General features: G+C 39.2%; 1 protein-coding gene across 1 annotated transcript in view; it reads left to right on the top strand.

The window, feature by feature from the left end:
- Nucleotides 1-248: 248 nt before the first annotated feature.
- Nucleotides 249-19,300, top strand: part of LOC131250776 (vesicle-associated membrane protein 722-like) — a 72,618-nt gene continuing 53,566 nt past the window's right edge. The window contains exon 1 of the mRNA XM_058251087.1: nt 249-483. Coding sequence (XP_058107070.1) covers nt 294-483 — 190 coding nt within the window. The 5' untranslated portion in view covers nt 249-293. The remainder of the gene's footprint in view (nt 484-19,300) is intronic.

Here is a 19,300-nt window from a genome sequence, read left to right as displayed (position 1 = left end):
AGCTGCGTGTGAAGCGTCGGGCGCAGTCAGGTATCAAATAATGAATGACGGGAGTTCCGCGCAAAAGCATCGTCACCCGTGCACTTGAGGGAAAAAGCAACCTCACTCCCTCTCAATCCTATTTTATTTGAAAAAGTAAAATAACCCTCGCCCCCACCCTTTTCTCTGCCGCTTGACTTTCCTCTCTCGGCAACGGAGAGAGAGACCAGAAAACCCTAAAAAGGAATCAATATCAGTTGTAACCCTAGAAATCGATCTTAAGGAGGAGAGAGAGAGAGAGAGTTGCGTGGGAGATGGCACAGAAATCACTGATCTATGCCTTTGTAGCCCGAGGGACTGTGGTCCTCTCAGAATTCACGGAATTCACTGGGAATTTCACATCCATTGCAGCGCAGTGCCTTCAGAAACTCCCAGCCACCAACAACAAATTCACCTATAACTGCGATGGTCACACCTTCAACTATCTTGTTGAAGACGGTTTCAGTATGCTCTCTCTTCTTATGCTTTCTTTCAACGTTTTCAGCCTCTGAGTTTCTTTTTTCTTTTAAATGATTTTTTTATTAAATTTTTTATAGTTGTCTTTTGATGAACAGTAAGGACGCACACAGGCTACCTTTGGTGAGCATTTTGCCATCTCAGCATGCGTCTATAGTGAGCTTTCTGTTGATCTGTGGACCATAATGTGGTGGTCCGTAGCTCTAATATAGCTGCGATTGGATTATAGTAGTCATTGTTGGTGCAAAAATTTCCCATTTTTTGAGCGTGGGCTTGTGCTTATCTTGTTTTCCCCCCTCTGAATTTCGACTGTCCATTTGATCTGAAAACTGTGGTTTTCAGTCTTGAGTCTCATCCACATGGCTGTTTCACTAGATCTATGGTCTCAATCTCCTCTGGCATATGCCACATGCTTAGTGGAGTGGGGTAGGGAGGGCTAGAGATGATCAATTTGCGAACTGACCTCTGCTTTTTTTTTCTAGTTAAGATTTGGATTAAATGCTAGGCCTTCTCCCAGTAGAATGCTACTAGAAGAATATGGGAATTATTATAGTTTGTAGCATTGGAGCATATCTTCAAAATTAGTGAAGAAGAAATGAAAATTGAAATATTCTTGAAACAGTGTGCATCTTGACAAGACGACATTTCTTTTCTCTTTTTTCTTTTCCATCATATTACATAATGTTGATCATTTGGATTTAAAAATTGCAACATGGTGTCAAAGGTTTGATTATTGGGCAATATTAAAAAAAATGAAGTGCCTTTTTAGTGTTCTTAGGTTAATGAAGGGTGGTAATATCTTCCTTTCTGAAAAAATGGACTAGCCACTTTGGATTGCACCATTCTAGTCTAGCAAAGAAATGTGGAAGTATTGGGACTTATATAATTTAATTAAACAGGAAAGGTAAAGGAAAAGCATAATTTTTTATTCGAGAAGTAAAAAAAGAGAAAAAGAAAAAAGGAAAAAAGCATATATGTGCAATTCTGTATGATCCCTTATGTTAGAATAAATTAATCCAAGCAACTTAGAATTGCTCTCTACTCTAAGAACATAGTTTTCTAGTTATCTTGAATTTCGAACAAGATTCACACTATTTGAATTCATTCGTTTTGATTTAGTTAGGAATTAAACCAGAAGCAACCATGTTTATAATCAAGTTAGCATTCACATGTCCCATACTATCATGCTATAAAAAAAGTGCACACGATGTAAGTTGAAGAAACTTAATTAGGTTCTACATTGAGTATAACATCCCACGCTCATGATTAACATGGCTTTTTCCAACAAAGGATCCATTTATATATATATATATTATGAGTTGGTAATCTCAATAATTGGTTCAAGACCCAACTATTTAAAAGGCAGTGTTTTAAATAGCGTGGCGTTTGGCCCTCTATAGCATGTAGCGTAAGCTACACAATTCTAATATTTTTAATTAAAATAATAGAAAATATGATAAATTTTACAAAATGCATAATTTTTACAAGTTCTTGACTATGAATCTGGATCATCAACCGCTTATTTCCATACAAAATATCTCTCTCTCTCTCTCTCTCTCTCTCTCTTTGCCTTTAGACATCTCTAAGTATGACTTCTTTTTATGTATTGAAACATCACAAATTCATGATATAGACCACAATTTGGATGGTCTGGATTGATCTACGTGCTCTTATCTATGATATGGACCACAATTTGGATGGTCCGGATTAATTTAATGTAGTGCCATGTGTCATAGGTATAAGTCATCACCATTTTAAAATAGGTGTTAAATTAACATAGAAAAAATACTTAAAAAAAAAGAAGAGATTTTGGGTAATTTACGCTATCCACGCCATACGCTACGCTACGTGCACTGTAGCTTACGCTACTAGGGAATTACGTTATTTGTGTATGCTACGTAGCGTTTTCGCTACGCTATGCTACGTAGTGTATGCTACACGCTACTGAAAACACTGTTAAAAGGTAATTAGAGAGTTGAGGCTAATGTTTTTCTTTTGTTTAAGCGTGAAGAGCATTTGCCATAGTGATTGTGTTTCCTAGGCAATGTATTCAAAATTCAAAATCAGTTACGTAATGACCGTTATGTAATGGTAATGGTTATAACCATTACGCGTTACGGGGTCGAAACGGCCGTTACATAAAAAATAGGTTGTAACGGCCCTTAATGGCCCCGTAACGGTCCCGTAATGGTCTTGTAATAGTTTTTTTCAAAAAATAAAAAATGGCTGTAACGTCCGTTATGGTCCGTATCATAACGGTAACGGTGGTGGCTGTTAGCCTGTTACGGCCACCGTTACCATTTTGGAACACCTTGTTCCTAGGTGAACATGATTTTGACCTTTTCCAATCACATGCTATTTGCAACATTCCCCAATCAAGCATTTCTCTTGGTTGGAAGTCTTTATAGTTCTTGAACTAGATTTAGTCAGAACACTGTTAGCACTTCTGTTGATCCACCAACCATCACACTCTCCTGGGTGTACCATTTTAATCTTCGTGGCCACAACCACAATATGAGGTTCTTATGTCAAATAAGCTTGAGGTGTAGGCTTTTACTTTTTTTTTTTGCATAGACAACACTATTGCAAAATGGATGGGCACACCCTAGGTCCCACTATTGATATTATATAGTTAAATAATTAAATATAAAAGATTTGCAATTAATTCCAAGTTGTCAGGTTCATAAATTCATCAGAAAACCCAATACAACATTCTCACTAAAGATTGGACCGTTACACTACCTTATACATGTTCAAAATTATAAATGAATGCATATTTGGATTATTTACAATTTTCCGCATTTTCCGAATATATATATATGGATTTTTTGAGCAAAAAAATAGAGACCAATACAAGGGTGTATCAGCCGTTATGCCGATTCAATGTATCGGTAACGGTGGGCACTGTTACGCTACCTCCAAGTAGTGGGACCTAGGGTTTCTTTTAAGGAAGCTCTTCTAGGTTCTCCTCTTCACCCTCATAGGAGCTTTGATTTCCTCTCTTGTCTACCCCCCGCCCGCTTCCAACTTCATTCCTAGTTACCCCCTCCATTTCCAAATAAGGGCTTTAGGAGAAACTTCCCAGTGGTGCATGTTAACCTAGATCTTTTGCCTAAGGCTTGGGAGGCTCTTCAGTGGAGTTTATCGGTTTTTCTATGTCAGGGCTGCTCCCTCAACGATCTTACCATTTGGTTTCATTTTTTTTTTCTGCAACATGGGCCCTGGAGAGGTCATCCTTAGATATCTTAGCCCCTTTTCTGTTTAGGTCACTCCACTCTATGGAAGATATAGACAGGGTGATCTCCATTGGTCATTGTCATTGGGTTGGTTTGTTGGAATCTATCTGCTAGTGGTCGAACTGGTAGTCTCTTGGGTCCTTTGATGTTTGGTTTCCTTTTCCAGGTATCTCTCTTGAGTTGTGGTATGAAGATTTTTTCTAGTTGCCGGGGTCATGCATAGGTGAGGTGGTTTTCATAGACTTGACAATGGTGATGTGGCAAGAGCTTCGCTCAGCTAGAATCTGCATTAGAGTCAAGAAGACGAAGGTGGTGCCGAAGTTCATCTCTATCATGATCAATGTTTGATTATGCGATTGCAAAGTGATCATGTGATCACACATATCTGTACACATGGCATATGCGACCATCGCATATGCCATGTTTACAGTATGCAATTGCATATGCCATTATGCGATCGCATAAATTCCAACGGTCAAAAATCTAACCGTAGGACTTTAATTTTTTTTTTTAGAAATCCAATTTTTTCCCTATAAAAAGGAACTCCCCTCTTCTCTGTTTGCATTATACTTTCCCTAAAACTCTCAAATACTCTCTCTCTCTCTGTCTCATTTTTAAGTATTATAATGCCTAAAGCCCTAAACACTTCTATTCTGTCTTTCATAATCTCTCTCTTTTATAGTTTCACTTGAAGGCTTGAAGCATTGAAGCAAGGAAGCAAGAAGCAATCTTCAATTTCTCATTCTAATCTCTTTTATTCACTTACATTAAAAGAAAGCTGAACTTAGAACCTTTGTAGTGTTGGCCAATTGGAATAATGGGCCCTAGTCAAAGAAGGCCGAAGGAAAGAAAGTCCAACAAACCATTATTTCCCAATCATTTTGGAATCAAGTGATAAAGGCCTTAAAATCATCGGAACCCTTAATATTTTGCAATTGGTGGATGATGATGAAAGCCACCCATGGGCTATATCTACGATGCGAGGGCCATAAATAAAATCGTGAAACGCTTTAACTATAAAGAATGTGATCACCAACCCATCCTAGATATGCCAGATGGGGCCGCCAAATCTCATCCTCATTGTATTCAACTGCATACATCCTTAATTTGGCCGTATTTTTTGCGTTCGTTGATTGGACCATAGCATCGACGATGTATATGGTCGGATTTCTTGACGTTTTGGAAAGAATGATCTATATAAAGAAGAACATGATAAAAATTTTCAAGATTTTAAATTCTACATGAAGAGTGCAGGGATTTTTTTCAAAAGCCATCGTTATCAGGCATAGAAGTATGAAATTGCCAAGTATGCAGTATGCACTTTTACGAAGTTACAACTTACAATGTAAGAGGTCTAAGTGATTAAGTGTCTTAACTTAAACTTATTTACACAGCTGACTGGTGTCAATGTATGGCCATAAGAAGTCTTGGCCTTACGTGTTTTGTGAGTAGTTGCGAGGGCAACTTGAGTAAATTCGAGTTAGTAAGTTGAAGACTTAAAGTTATTTAATTCACTTAGTTTTAGTTTCAATGTTAAATTGCTAATTTACTTTTAATTGAAATTTCTAAATGTTATGCAGATTCACATAAAAAAAAAGAAATCATCTCGAACAAAAGAAACTCAATGACCTGATCTTTGTCCAATATAACCAGTAGTTGTGGGAAAGATTCTAGGCTAGGTGAGAAAATTTTGGATTTTATGACCCTATCAGCCTAGATAATTTGGAGGCAGATACTGAGTGGCTTGTAGAGATAGAGGATTTGGTCTTTGCCGACGAGACCCTTACATGGGGCTAAGTCAAAAATGCCGCTTATGGATGTGAAGGTTCTCAAAGGCGGAGAAAAGGGTCTGGTAGTAGCACGAGGGCGAGTAGCAGTCAAGGTCAAGACAATGATATTGAGATTGAAGAAGTACAAGAAGAATATGCTCGGCCATCAGACGTATATGAGCAACTTGTGCGTATAGATGATGAAGAAATAGAAGAAGATGAAGTGCATGCTGAAGAAGGAGATGATTTCGAGGATGATGATGATGGTGGTGATGATGTGCTGCAATGGGAGAGGGATCAATGTATATAGTTATGGTAGTTTGTAGATTTCGTATACTTGTAATGAAAATTTGTAATTTCTATGTTGTAACTTGTATTATGCATATACTATAGTAGTCTTCATTGAAAGTTTGAAACACCACTAAGATAAATATCAATAAAATAATTAAAATTTTATTAATAAGTTATTGACTTGTTAATTTTTAGTTTTTTTTTTTTTTTAAAACATCTTAGTTAATGGTTATTAACTTATTATAGCTCAGGTAGCAGACAAATTAGATTGCAATATATAACAAAACCAAATTAGAGTAGTTAGTCTTATTGGAAAATTTTTAGAAACTTTCCCATTTCTTTTGCATAAATTTTTTTTTTCAAAAAATAAAATAAAATTGAAGTGTGCGATCGCAAAAGTGATCACATGTTGGATCGCTTATGATCCCATAAGTGATTTGAGAACATCGATCAAGATTGGAGAAGAGTTGATCCAAATCAGGATGTTTCACGGTGATGGAGGAGGTCAGTGGCTATCGTCGGTAGGTGGTAGTGCGCCCGATGCCTCTAATTGCCCTCTGCCTTCTTTCACTCCTAGCTTGGATGATGAAGGTGTTCCACTCTTGTGCTCTTGTGGTATTCCGAGTTTGGAGTGCTGGCCTTGCGAAGCGTGCAGAGCAATTGGAGCATGTGGGCTTTCAGGGTTTCCTGCCAAATCGAGTAATGCGGATGTTTCTATGTGTCCAACTGGAGTGGGTCACACATCATCGACCCACATGAATTTTGCACCCTCACCAGTTATTTGTCCTATGCCTTGGTCGAACTATTCTCTTTCCTCGGGCACTACCGATCTTGAGAATGGATCCCCTTTGTCCGATCCTAAGGGCCTTGCAGATGAACGACTCTTGTTAGATCCCATAAAGCCTTCTCCCGTTCTTGAAAGCTCTCGTTGGCACCACGTTAACATTTGCTTGCTATTAGTATTATTGAGTCCTCAAAATCGAGAACTCTCTCGAGCATAGAGATGAACACGTGTTGTGAGCTCCCCATTAAGGTATCTCGTATCGGTATCGGTTGGCGTAACGGTCAGGGTATCCCAAATCGGTTACGTATCGGCCGTAACGGCCGATACGTAACGGTAACGGTGGGACCCGGTAAACATAATGATGGGGCCCTAAAAAAAAAAAAAAAAAAAAAACTCACCTTTTTTTCCTTTCTTTTCTTCTTCTTCTTCTCTTTCTTCTTCTTCTTCTCGAGCAGCTGCGGCTGCGGCTGCGGCTGCAGCTGCTTCTTCCTCTTCTTCTTCTTCTTCTTCCTCTCTCTCTCTCACTCTCTCGCTCTCTCTCTCTCAATCTCTTCCTCCCCCTTTCCCTCTTTTTTTCTTTTCTCTTCCTTCCCTCTTTTTTTCTTTTCGTTTCCCTCTCTGCCCCTTTTTTTTTTTTTAATACTGATGTAGGTACGTGTCACGCAAAGACGCGCGCTGATACTCCTCGAGCTCCGAGTTGTACGAACGGTTAAAAGGAGATCAAAGTTATTTGGGCTCCACAGTGATGTATTTATTACATCTACACCGTTCGTCTATTTTCAGAGACCATTTTAGAGCACCGCCCAAAAAATGACTTATATCCAGATATCATCTGGACCACACCAAAAATAGCAACAAAGATAATGATTTTCACGTTAAATAATTCGTACGCGCACGGTAGCGTTTATTTTCCATCCAATGTGATCAGACCCAAGTGGGGCCCACTATGATGTATATTTTCTATCCATATCGTCCATCCATTTTGCCACGTCATTTTATGTTAGGATTCAAAAAATTAGTAATATTCAAATCTTAGGTGGACCACACCATAGGAAAAAATGGTTATAGAATGCTCACTATTAAAATTTTCTTAAAGTCCACTGTAACGTTTATTTTCAATCTAACTTATTAAGTGGGTCACATTGACGTGGATGAAGGGAAAACACACATGTCAGCTTGATCTAAAACTTTTCTAGCCCTCAATAAATTTTTAACGGTGAACATTTAATTATTGTTGTTTTTTATGGTGCAATCCACCTACGCTTTGGATGTGCCTCATTTTGGGGCTCATGCCCTAAAATTATTTGGCAAAATGAATGGACGTTATGGATATAACACATTCATCACGGGTGGGGCCCAAAAAACTTTGACACGTGTTGCACTTTACATCTGAGTCCCTCCTAATTCAAGCCTTAAATAATTGTACACGAGACATATATTAACTTAAAATTTGACAATTAAATTATGGACTGAAATTGCTAACTCACAATGCCAAAATCAAATTACTTAAATAGTTTTAATTATTAATATGTGAACTTTTATTTTTTAAAATAGGGCCTTTTGATTTATTATTATTATTATTTTTTATGATTCACTATCCAAAAAATGTCCACCAATTTATAAGTGGGATAATGACAATAAATGGCATGAATTTGAGGCTGATTTGGAGAATAGATTGGTCCTCCAAGTCAGCCCCAAATTGGCAACGCCATCTGCCTGAATTTAATTTCATTTTTTTAAAGAACTATTGGGAGAAATGATATCAAGTTGTTAAGTATATAAATTATATTTTAAAAAAATTAAATATATGAATTTTTTAGTCAAATTCAAGTTACCTGGTTAAAAAATTAATCAGACAGTCCGATACAACTTTTCACCAAAGAGTGGACCGTTACACCACCATAAACATATTCCAATTTATAAATGAATGCATATTTGGAATGCTTAGAATATTCCGGATTTAATCCATATTTTTTAATATTTTTTTGGCAAAAAAAAAATTGCGTCGTTACGGGTCGTTACGCCCCTGTATTGCCGTTACGCCTTCGTATCCGTATCAGTTTCGGAGGGCACTGTTACGCCAACCGATACTGATACGGGACACCTTGGTCACTCGCTACCTCCATACGGGGGCGTAACGGCCCATAACGGTGCAATTTTTTTTTCCAAAAAAATATGAAAAAATATGGATTAAATCCGAAATATTCTAAGCATTCCAAATATGCATTCATTTATAAATTGGAACATGTTTATGGTGATGTAACGGTCCACTCTTTGGTGAGAAGTTGTATCAGACTGTCTGATTAATTTTTGAACCAGGCAACCTGAATTTGACTACAAAATTCATATATTTAATTTTCTAAATATCTAATTTATGTACTTAACAATTTGATATCATTTCTCCCAATAGTTCTTTAAAAAAATGAAATTAAATTTAGGTAGATGGCGTTGCCAATTTGGGGCTGACTTGGAGGACCAATCTATGCCCCAAATTAGCCTTAAATTCATCCAATTTATTGCCATTATCCCACTTATGAATTGGTGGACATTTATTGGATAGTGAATCATGAAAAAAATCAAAAGGCCCAATTTTAAAAAATAGAAGTCCACAAATTAACAATTAAAACTATTCAAACAATTTGATTTTGGCATTGTGAGTTAGCAATTGCAGTCCATAATTTAATTGGTAAATTTTAAGTTAATATATGTCTAGTGTACAATTTTTTAAAGGCCCAAATTAGGCGGGACTCGGATTTTGAAGTGTAGCACACGTGTCAAAGTTTTTTGGGCCCCACCCGTGATGAATGTGTTATATCCACACCGTCCATCCATTTTGCCAAATAATTTTAGGGCGTGAGCCCAAAAATGAGGCACATCCAAAGCTCAGGTGGATTGCACCATAAGAAATAACAATAATTAAACGTTCACCATCAAAAATTTATTGGGGGCTACAAAAGTTTTAGATCAAGCTGACATGTGTGTTTTCCCTTCATCCACGTCAGTGTGACCCAATTAATATGTTAGATTGGAAATAAACATTACAGTGGACCCTAAGAAAATTTTAATGGTGAGCATTCTATAACCACTGTTTCCTATGATGTGGTCCACCTGAGATTTGGATATTACTAATTTTTTGGATCTGACCTAAAATGACGTGGCAAAATGGAGGGACGACATGCATAAAATATATACATCATGGTGGGGCCCACTTGGGTCTGATAATGAGGTATGTGTTATATCTAAACCGTCCATTCATTTGACGAGCTCGTCTTAAGGCTTGAACAGATTGGATGGAAAAAAAATGTTACGGTGGGCCCTACGAATTGTTTAATGGTGAAAATCATTATCTCCGCTGCTATTTTTGGTGTGGTCCAGACGATCTTTGGATATAATTCATTTTTTTGGTATTGCTCTAAAATGATCTCTGAAAATAGATGAACGGTGTAGATATAATAAATACATCATTGTGGAGCCCACGTCACTTTGATCTCCTTTGAATCCTAAATCCAACTCCAGTTGCTTGACATAATCTTTCGTTGTGGAACCCTCTTGCCTCAAGGACTACAAATAAGATAGCACTTAGATAACTGCTCAAATACTCGACAATTAGTTACAAAAGAAAAAGAGGAGAGAGAGAGAGAGAGAGAGAGAGAGAGAGAGAGAGAGAGAGAGAGAGAGAGAGAAGAAGAAGAAGAAGAAAGAAGAACGAAAAAAAGGTAAGGTTTTTTTTTTTTTTTTTTTATTTATTTTTTTTTATTTTTTTTTAAAGGCCCGTAACAGTCCTATTGGTCTCACAAAATCGGGGGGGGGGGGGGGGGTGCCCGTTTAGACCCCGTATCGCGTAACGGTGTTGGCTATTACCGTTACGTATCGGCCGATATGGCCATATCGTAACGGATACGGGACACCCTGCTCCCCATCGTTTTGTTGGATGCCCCTAGAGGTGACAACGCCTCGTTTCGTGGCGAAGAGATCTCAATCGTTCAATGTTTGTCACAGGGCTTGGACACGTTAACTTTAATAGACACTTGTCCCCTTGATTTCAATTCGGGCTCTGAAAAAGGTGCCATTTGTCTCGTCCTTGCAACAATAAGAAACTTCTGAGGCGGTGCTTGAGATTGGTCCTTCCCATTGTCCGGTGGATGCTTCTCTCTTCATTTCTTATCAGGAGAGGGAGATGGTGGGGGCCTTTCCCCCCTTCTTGTTTGAGAAGAGCTGTGCGTTCCCTCTTAAGCAAATCACCTTGGCTTTGCCAAAAGAAACTGATCCTAGGTTTGGTGGAGAATTGAGATCATCAGAAGTTCCCCTATTAGAGAGTGGTTACTCGATGCGAGAGGAAGATTCAGATGATGATGATAGTTTCTTATCATATTTTGCTTCTACGGAAGACCATTTAATATTGAAGTCTCCATCTTGACGTAGAGTTGAAGGCATTGGAGTGGAAGCTCTTATCGTGGTTCTAGGTCTAGTTCTATCCCCTCCTCATCTTCCTACCCTAGACATATCACTCCATCATCGCTAGTATTATTGAACCCTCCTTGCTTAGGTCACTTATCTTTCAACCATTCTGATGTGCTTTCTTCTATTAACGTTGAGTCATTAGCCATTGTCACAGTTCCCCTTGAAAGCCCCCTTTCCTAGTCCTCTTCTTCTGCTTTGGGCCCTTCCTTTTCGGGGATGGGAGAGTTACTCCAGGATCCCTTACGGGAGGCTCTAAAGGTGTCCCCCCTTAGGACTTTCCTTAGTTCAGAAGATTTCTTCGGTTTCGTTGAAAAGTAATAGAGAACTTCTCAATCTTGGGGTGACTTCTAAGGGTTTGTCAAAAGCCATCCCAAGAGGTGAGAGGAAGGGTAGAGGGGCTAGCTTAATGTCCTAATGAAGATCTTTTCTTGGAATTTGAGAGGGTCAGGCTCCCCCACAAAAGAACCCAAGTCAAAGATGTCTGTTCTCGTTCAAAAGCTAGGTTAATTGTTCTCTAAGAAACTAAACTGCAGAATGTGGACATATTCATTGTTGGTTTTGTTTGAGGGCGTAAAAACTCAGAGTGGACTGCTTTGAATGCAGTTGGTTCCTCAAAAGTGGAATCCTTATAATGTGGGACTCGTCGGTATGGCAAAGAGACGATAATTGGGTGGGATCCTACTTTGTTAATGTAGTCTTCAAGGAGATTTCCTCTGGTTTTCAATGGCTTTTCTTTGGTGTCTATGGCTCGACCCGTCCCTCCTTGCAGGATTCTTTTTTGGGAAGAGTTATCTCTAGCTTTTGGCATGTGGAACCTCCCTTGGTGCATAGGTGGAGACTTCAATGTGGTTTGTTTTATGCATGAGAAGTTATTTGGGTCTTGGGTTTCCTCAAGCATGCGTGGGTTCTCTAATTGGATGAGCAAGCATGACCGGTTGCACCTTCCAATGGGGGTATACTAAATATTCTTGGTCTAATGGTCATTACCCTCCAATTATGTCTCTTCTTGACAGATTCATAGTGTTGCCCTCTTGGATCCATTAGTTCAAGTTTACTCACCAGAGGGGTCCTTAAGCTAGTTTCAGATCATTGCCCCATTTTGTTAGAGGTTGATGAAATTAACTAGGGCTTGAGACTTTTCGAGTTTGAATTAGCTTGGCTTGAGGTAGATGGTTTTCATGCCCTATCTCTGAATGGTGGTCATCTTTTGTTGTTGAGGGTCTCTTGGGTTTTAAGCCGTTTTAAAAGCTTCAGATGCTTAAACAGAAAGCTCAAGGTTTGGCACAGAGAGGTCTTTGGTCTTAGGGAATATCAGATGGTATCTTTGCTCAATGACATCCAAGCTCCAGACCTTAAGGATAAGGATGGCCCTCTTTAGGAAGAGGGAGCCACTACCTGAGCTAAGTATTCTCTGTATTATTGCTCTAATTTGAAAGAAGAAGAAATCAAATGGCGTTAGCAGTCTCGGGCTATGTGGCTTAAAGAAGGTGATCAGAACACTAAATGTTTCCATAGTATTGCTAACGCTTGGGTGCAGGTCAATTGTATTTCTTCTCTTATGTTAAATGGTGAAAGGGTGATTGCCAAGGAGAAAATTTGTGATGCTATTGTTAATTTGTATTCTCAGTTGCTTTCCAGTGAAGAATTAGATCACCCCCCCGTTGTTAATTGTCTTTCGACAGTATCTCTCGTAAAGAGGCTGATTCCTTGAAAAAGCCCTTCCTCCTTGAAGAGGTTTAAGTGTGAGATTCTTGATTAGGACAATGATAAATACCCTAGTCTAGATGACTTTGCGATAGTCTTTTTTCAATCATCCTGGGATATGATCAAAGACAATCAATTAGGTTTTGTGGAAGATTTCTTTTACTATAATCCTTCTGAAATGGGTAGCACCTTTATTACCCTTTCCGCAAAATTGGAGGGTGCTGAGAACTTTAAAGACTTCTGACTTATGAGCATAATCAATCACCCTTATAAGATCTTAGCCAAGGTCCTAAGTCATAGATTGTGGAATGTTCTCTCGAATATAATTTCCTCTTTCAAAGTGCTTTTGTCTCGGGAGCTAGATTCTAGATAGTGTGTTAATTGCTCATGAATGCTCGGACTCTTGTTTCAGATTATGCTGCGCAGGCGTTATGTGCAAGTTAGACCTGGAAAGGGTGTGTTAATTGCTCATGAATGCTCAGACTCTTATTTCAGATTAGGTTGCATAGGTGTTATGTGCAAGTTAGACCTCGAAAAGGCCTATGATCGTGTAGAATAGTCTTTCTTGGATAATATGATGGTTTAGATGGGCTTTGGGGCAAAATGGAGAGGTTGGATTTCCTCCTGTGTTTCTTCTGCAAAGTTTTCCATTTTAATCAATGGATCTCCCTTTGGTCTTTTAGAGCTTCGAGGCTTAAGGCAAGGGAATCCTTTATCTCCTTTCTTTTTGTTCTGGCTTCGAAGGCTCTTAGTCGCATGCTTTCAAAGGGCAAGAGGAGGGTTTGTTCCAAGGATTTAAGGAGGAAAATTCCCCCAATGGATTAGTCATCTTCAATTTGCAAATGATACTTGGCTTTTTTATGAAACAATTTATGGTAGATTTTTTTTAGTACAACTATTTGCTAGTTCCAAGTTGTTTCAGGTCTCAAGGTTAACATTGCAAAAAGTGATTTATTAGGGATCAATCTGTCCAATGAGGAGATTACACTCATTAAAACTTCACTTTCTAATATAATATTATGTATCCGTCTCCTTGCTCAAAATTGGTCATTGCCCGAATTAATAAGATGAGGAAAGAATTTTTGTGGCAAGGGGGCTCCTCAAGAAAGTTTCCATTATTGAACTAGAAGGAGGTTTGTTCCCCCAATATAGAGGGTGGGGCTGAAAACGGGCGACTAGATTTGGTCAACGAGGCTCTCCTAGGTAAATGGATTTGGAGGTTTGCTTTGGAGAATTCCAATTTATGGATGTCTGTTATTGCAACAAAATATGATCTTGACATTGGTGGTTGGAAGACTAAACCTTCTCTTTATCGGTCTTCCTTTCTCTGGTGGTTGTATATATACATGAACAGAGTTAGCTCGGTTAGCTCGCTCGACTCGACTCGAAAAAGCTTGATTTGACTCGGTTTGAAACCGAGTTCGAGTTGATTTTTTGAGCTCGAAAAAATTTCGAACCGAGTTCAAGCTTGGCCAAGCTCGACTCAACTTGGATCGAACCCCAACTTGAATTGAACTTGGATCGAACCAGTTCGATGACTTGGTTACTTTGATATTGATGTTGCTGACCAAGTGTTTGATGAAATGACCCAACGAAGTGTCAGTTGGTGGCAAGGAAGGTATTTATGTGAAACAAATACCCCTTTTTCTTGATTTTGATGTTGCCTACAAGGTGTTTGATGAAATACCTGGAAAACCGTTGCTTCTGTTTTACAAACAGTGAGAATTTGAAGGTGCAGTCCATGTGTTTGTGAAAATGCCGCAGAGGCGAACTCAACTCGATCTTGGCTCGAACTGGCCCAAGCTGCTGACAGAATCGAGCCGAGCTGGCCAGTCAGGCTTGAGGACCAAGCCGAGCTGAGTTCGAGCTGGGGTCAACTAGTGGCCAAGCTCGACTCGTGTACACCTCTAGTTGTGTGTGTGTGTGTGTGTATATATATATATTGTCTTGTTTGTTTCTGTGTTTTGTCTTTGTTAGCGAAACACAATCAAGTTCCTTATTATTGATGGGAGTAGCAACATATATATATATATGTTGTCTTGTTTGTTTCTGTGTTTTGTCTTCGTTAGCTAAATTAAAAAAGTTTTGTATGGTCGAAACACAGTCAAGTTCCTTATTATTGATGAGAGTAGCAACATATGGACAAGTTGAAGCTGAAAGCTCAAAAATACACTAAGCCCTACAAAATTGTGGGTCAAATGATGCATTCATCCTTGTAACCAAGAAGTGGTGTTATGAAGAATCGCTTTGGCATGACATTGTTTCGATGACAATCACAAATATATTGTTGGGAGTTGGGATGACCATGGCTAGATGATATGGATGACTCATATGGTGATAGCGGAAATCGAGCAACTCATCAAAAGCTCTAGAGCTGATGGGGAAGGACCGGTTTATCCTTATATGTAGGCCCTCCTAGGCAAACCCAGGCGAGACCTCCCTATGGGCAACCCTCGCTTCACAGAGGTCCCCGAATCGCATGGTCCCGTAGTGGGCCCCACCTTGTGACTGTTTTGCATCTCCAGACCCCACCTCGTGAGCCACCCCACGTCAACGTGGAGTTACGGTGCATCCTTGGAATTACACTAAGATGCCCCTGTATCATCTACCCATGCTAGTGAGGAGACTCGAACAGTAGGCTCCCGCTCTAATGCTATTTGATAGTGGACAATCGACCAGTGCACTAAAAGCTCCAGAGCTGATGGGGAAGGACCGGTTTATCCTTATATGCAAGCCCTCCCAGGCAAACCTAGGCGAGACTGCCCCGTGTGCAACCCCTATTTCGTAGAGGTCTCCGAATTGCACGGTCCCACAGTGGGCCCCATCTCGTGGCCATTCTGCATCTCACAGACCAAGCCTCTTAGGCCACCTCACCCCAGAGTGGAGATACGGTGCATCCTTGGAATCACACCAAGATGCCCTTGCATCATATGGGTTGCAAAAGCACATTCAATTTCGTTTATGGAGGGACGCATGCTCTTATCGAGCCTATGAGAGATGAAGAGCCCAAAGGGACAAAGCTGGCCTCAATAGTGCTCAAAACGGTTCCATTTATGGAAGAAAGTCAGTAGGGGATTGTGTATGCTTTGGTAGAGTGAATGCAAGATTGATTCAACCGATGAGGTTTTTGCCCAACCACATGCTATTCAGGCCTCGTTATTTCAATTTTTGATTTTGGTCCTTGACAAAGCTACCAAGCAAACTGCCACCCATGTGTGATAACTTTTTTAGTAAACCTTCAGGAGATGTTAAGAGATACAAGTGTGCAACCCCTATTTCGCAGAGGTCTCCGAATCGCACAGTCCCACAGTGGGCCCCATCTCGTGGCCATTCTGTATCTCACAGACTCTGCCTCTTAGGCCACCTCACCCCAGAGTGGAGTTACGGTGCATCCTTGGAATCACACCAAGATGCCCTTGCATCATATGGGTTGCAAAAGCATATTCAATTTCGTTTATGGAGGGACGCATGCTCTTATCGAGCCTACGAGAGATGAAGAGCCCAAAGGGACAAAGCTGGCCTCAATAGTGCTCAAAACGGTTCCATTTATGGAAGAAAGTAGGGGACTGTGTATGCTTTGGTAGAGTGAATGCAAGATTGATTCAATCGATGAGGTTTTTGCCCAACCACATGCTATTCAGGCCTCGTTATCTCAATTTTTGATTTTGGTCCTTGGTAGAGCTGCCAAGCAAACTACCACCCATGTGTGATAACTTTTTTAGTAAACCTTTAGGAGATGTTAAAAGATACAAGTTCGCACACTTAGGACTAAAAAATATTATGAAAAACAACCATACATAATATGTTTCCATTTTATAGGGCTTGAAATCGTGTGATGTCGGACAAAAGCAATGGAATTATATCCAAAATATGTCCACATCATTTAAATATCATACAATGCAAGTAATAAAACACAAATAATACATTCAAAAGCTAAAGGGGACAAATACACACACACGTACATACATATGTACAAATAATTTGTGAAATAATTATTTTTCAAAATAAACTAACTTTTTCTTATATTTTTATCTTTTAATTTTTAATTTTTAATTTTTAATTTTTTTTTTCTCAAAGGGAAGATTTGCGGCCAATCGATAAACAATCCACTCACTATTACATAAATTGTCCACATTAACGACACTCATCAACATCAATTTTCAAAGTAAACAGATTTTTTATATATTTTAAATTTTTAAATAATTAAACATATTTCTTTTTGAAAACAAAGGAAAACTTGTGGTCATTCAATATATCCACTACCACTCATGAATATTTTAAATTTCAATACTTGCAATTAGGGCTGTCAATGGGTACATGAACTCGCAGGTGCCCAATGTGCCCGACCTATTTTTATGTGCCCATGTCTCATCTTTTGCACTTGTTAGAAAATTGGATAGGTTTTGGTCTCACCTTTTGGACCCGATAAAAAACTGAGTCTGGTTGAGTCCGGGTTAGATCCATATGATGGACCTAGTTAAAGTTGGATCGAGTTGGGTACTGGATGAGTCTAGTTGGTTTTAATAGTATAAGCATGAATATTTTATATATAAATGATTCTAAAATAGGGTTTTGTAAGCTAAGCACAAGTTGAAGTGGCATGTGTATGGGTGTGATCTAATCCATCCATCGGGCGGGCCAGACAATGTGAGTGCTTTTGTTTTGCTCTGAGCCCAACTTGAAACCTAGTTGTAAAGAACCGATGGGTGCATGAACTCGAGTGGATTTGGGTTTGGGTCTTCAAGAACTATACTTGGATTTGACAAGCCCTGATGGGGACATCATGCACACGCCCCCTCCGCTCGTATTCGAGGAGGTGGCGGGCCCCACTTTCGATTTGGATCGACGACGACATCTTTGGAGGGCCTCATAATTAGGGGGCTACGTTATGGAGCATCAGAGTTGACTAATTCACATAGATTCTTCCATCGGATCTCATGATCGTGGCCCACTACTTTAGATGATCTAGGATTTTTGAGTTTTGACTATTTTTGTTATTAGAAACATCACGAACGACTTTGATTGCTTATATTAGTTATTTTATTTACTTTAGCTTTGGTATTAGTGCACGCACATGGCGCAAGGGTAATTTTGTCTTTTTTGGGTTTATGGTTTTCTTATAAATGTAGCAATCCCGTGTAGGTATTGCAATGATATTTTATGAATAAAAATTCCTGCGTTTCTTCCTTTCTCTCTCTCTTTGTGTTGAAGAATCGAATTGGGTGTGAAGCCCTCCATTCCTCGAAGGGCTAACTACTGTGATGCGAAGCCACATCTGCTCCAAATCATCTCCATCTTCTTATGCACCACATCCATCACCCTCTATACCCCTTCGACCTTCAGATTCACCCATTTTCGCATCCAAGTTTTCTCTTACAGAAGTGCACAAATAGATTTTCAGATTCTGGCCCATCTGAGGGGCTGAAACTTCGGCAGAGTACTACGCACACACCTTGCGACGGATCGACGTGAAACTTGGTATGGAGGCAGCCCATCCCTGACCGATCCTAGTCTAGAAGTCGGTTTCCGACTTTGTGGGTCCCACACACATGCGGACGACCTATCACGCATGTGCGTCCAGGCCCATCTGTTGTCCAGCGGGAATGACTCATCCCAGGTTTTCTTTTTCCTCTATTTCCTTCTCTTTTGACTAAAAAAACCCCTTAATCCAAATCCCTAACCCTAAAGAGTCCCAAATCCCAATTATCCCCAATTTTCAAACCCTTGATTTTCCCCCAAGTTGAAACTTAGTGAATCTCTTGAGTTGGGAACAATCCTTTGCAAGAATGGATGATTCTTACACTCCTTTGAGCTTGTTTGACTTATAATTTTATTTGATCCAGCCCTAAAGTTGTTTAGGCTTGGACCCCCATAGATTCCCTTTTTTGAATGTTTGATAGTATGTAGGAAGTGGAATTTTGTGACTCTTTAAAATTGGTATAATCACAAGCTTGATTTCTTGCATACCATATTTAATTTTATGTTCTGCATCAAGCCCTGAACTTGACTAGCCTGAGCATGGGTGCTATAGGATCCAACCCAATCACGACTCGTTGGCTGGTGGCAACCCTACTTGAAATATCATTGAAGGAGTAAAAATCGAGAAAACTAAGATTTCCCAAATTATCTCCATTTTTCACCGTTCAAACAAATTTTTTTGCCTCGAGTGTATGTTCGTGCACGAGAATCATGCATAGAGATGGTTTTTATTTATTTATTAATTATTATTATTATTATTATTTAATTGCAATCAATCTTAACATGTCTAAAAAATAGCATTTCTCTTATCTTTTTCGCACTTTTGAGTTTCGATTATATTTTGCTCTTGAGTTGTCATTCTCCCCCAAACGTGATGTGTGATTTCAAGTACTCAAATGGTGTGGTTGGCGGTACCTTGGGAAGAGATCTTCTAGGAAAAAACTACAAAAGCCTTTTTTTTTTCTTTAATTTTGTGCACTTCTGATTTTCTCTTGGTCACAAGCTTTTGTTGATACTTGATATCGATGATAATATCGATATTATCGTCGATATGAGCTATTTATATTGAAGGACCCAAGTTG

The sequence above is a fragment of the Magnolia sinica genome, chromosome 1, assembly GCF_029962835.1.
Source record: "Magnolia sinica isolate HGM2019 chromosome 1, MsV1, whole genome shotgun sequence".
NCBI classification, from domain to species: domain Eukaryota; kingdom Viridiplantae; phylum Streptophyta; class Magnoliopsida; order Magnoliales; family Magnoliaceae; genus Magnolia; species Magnolia sinica.
This window is presented reverse-complemented; position numbering and strand designations above follow the sequence as displayed.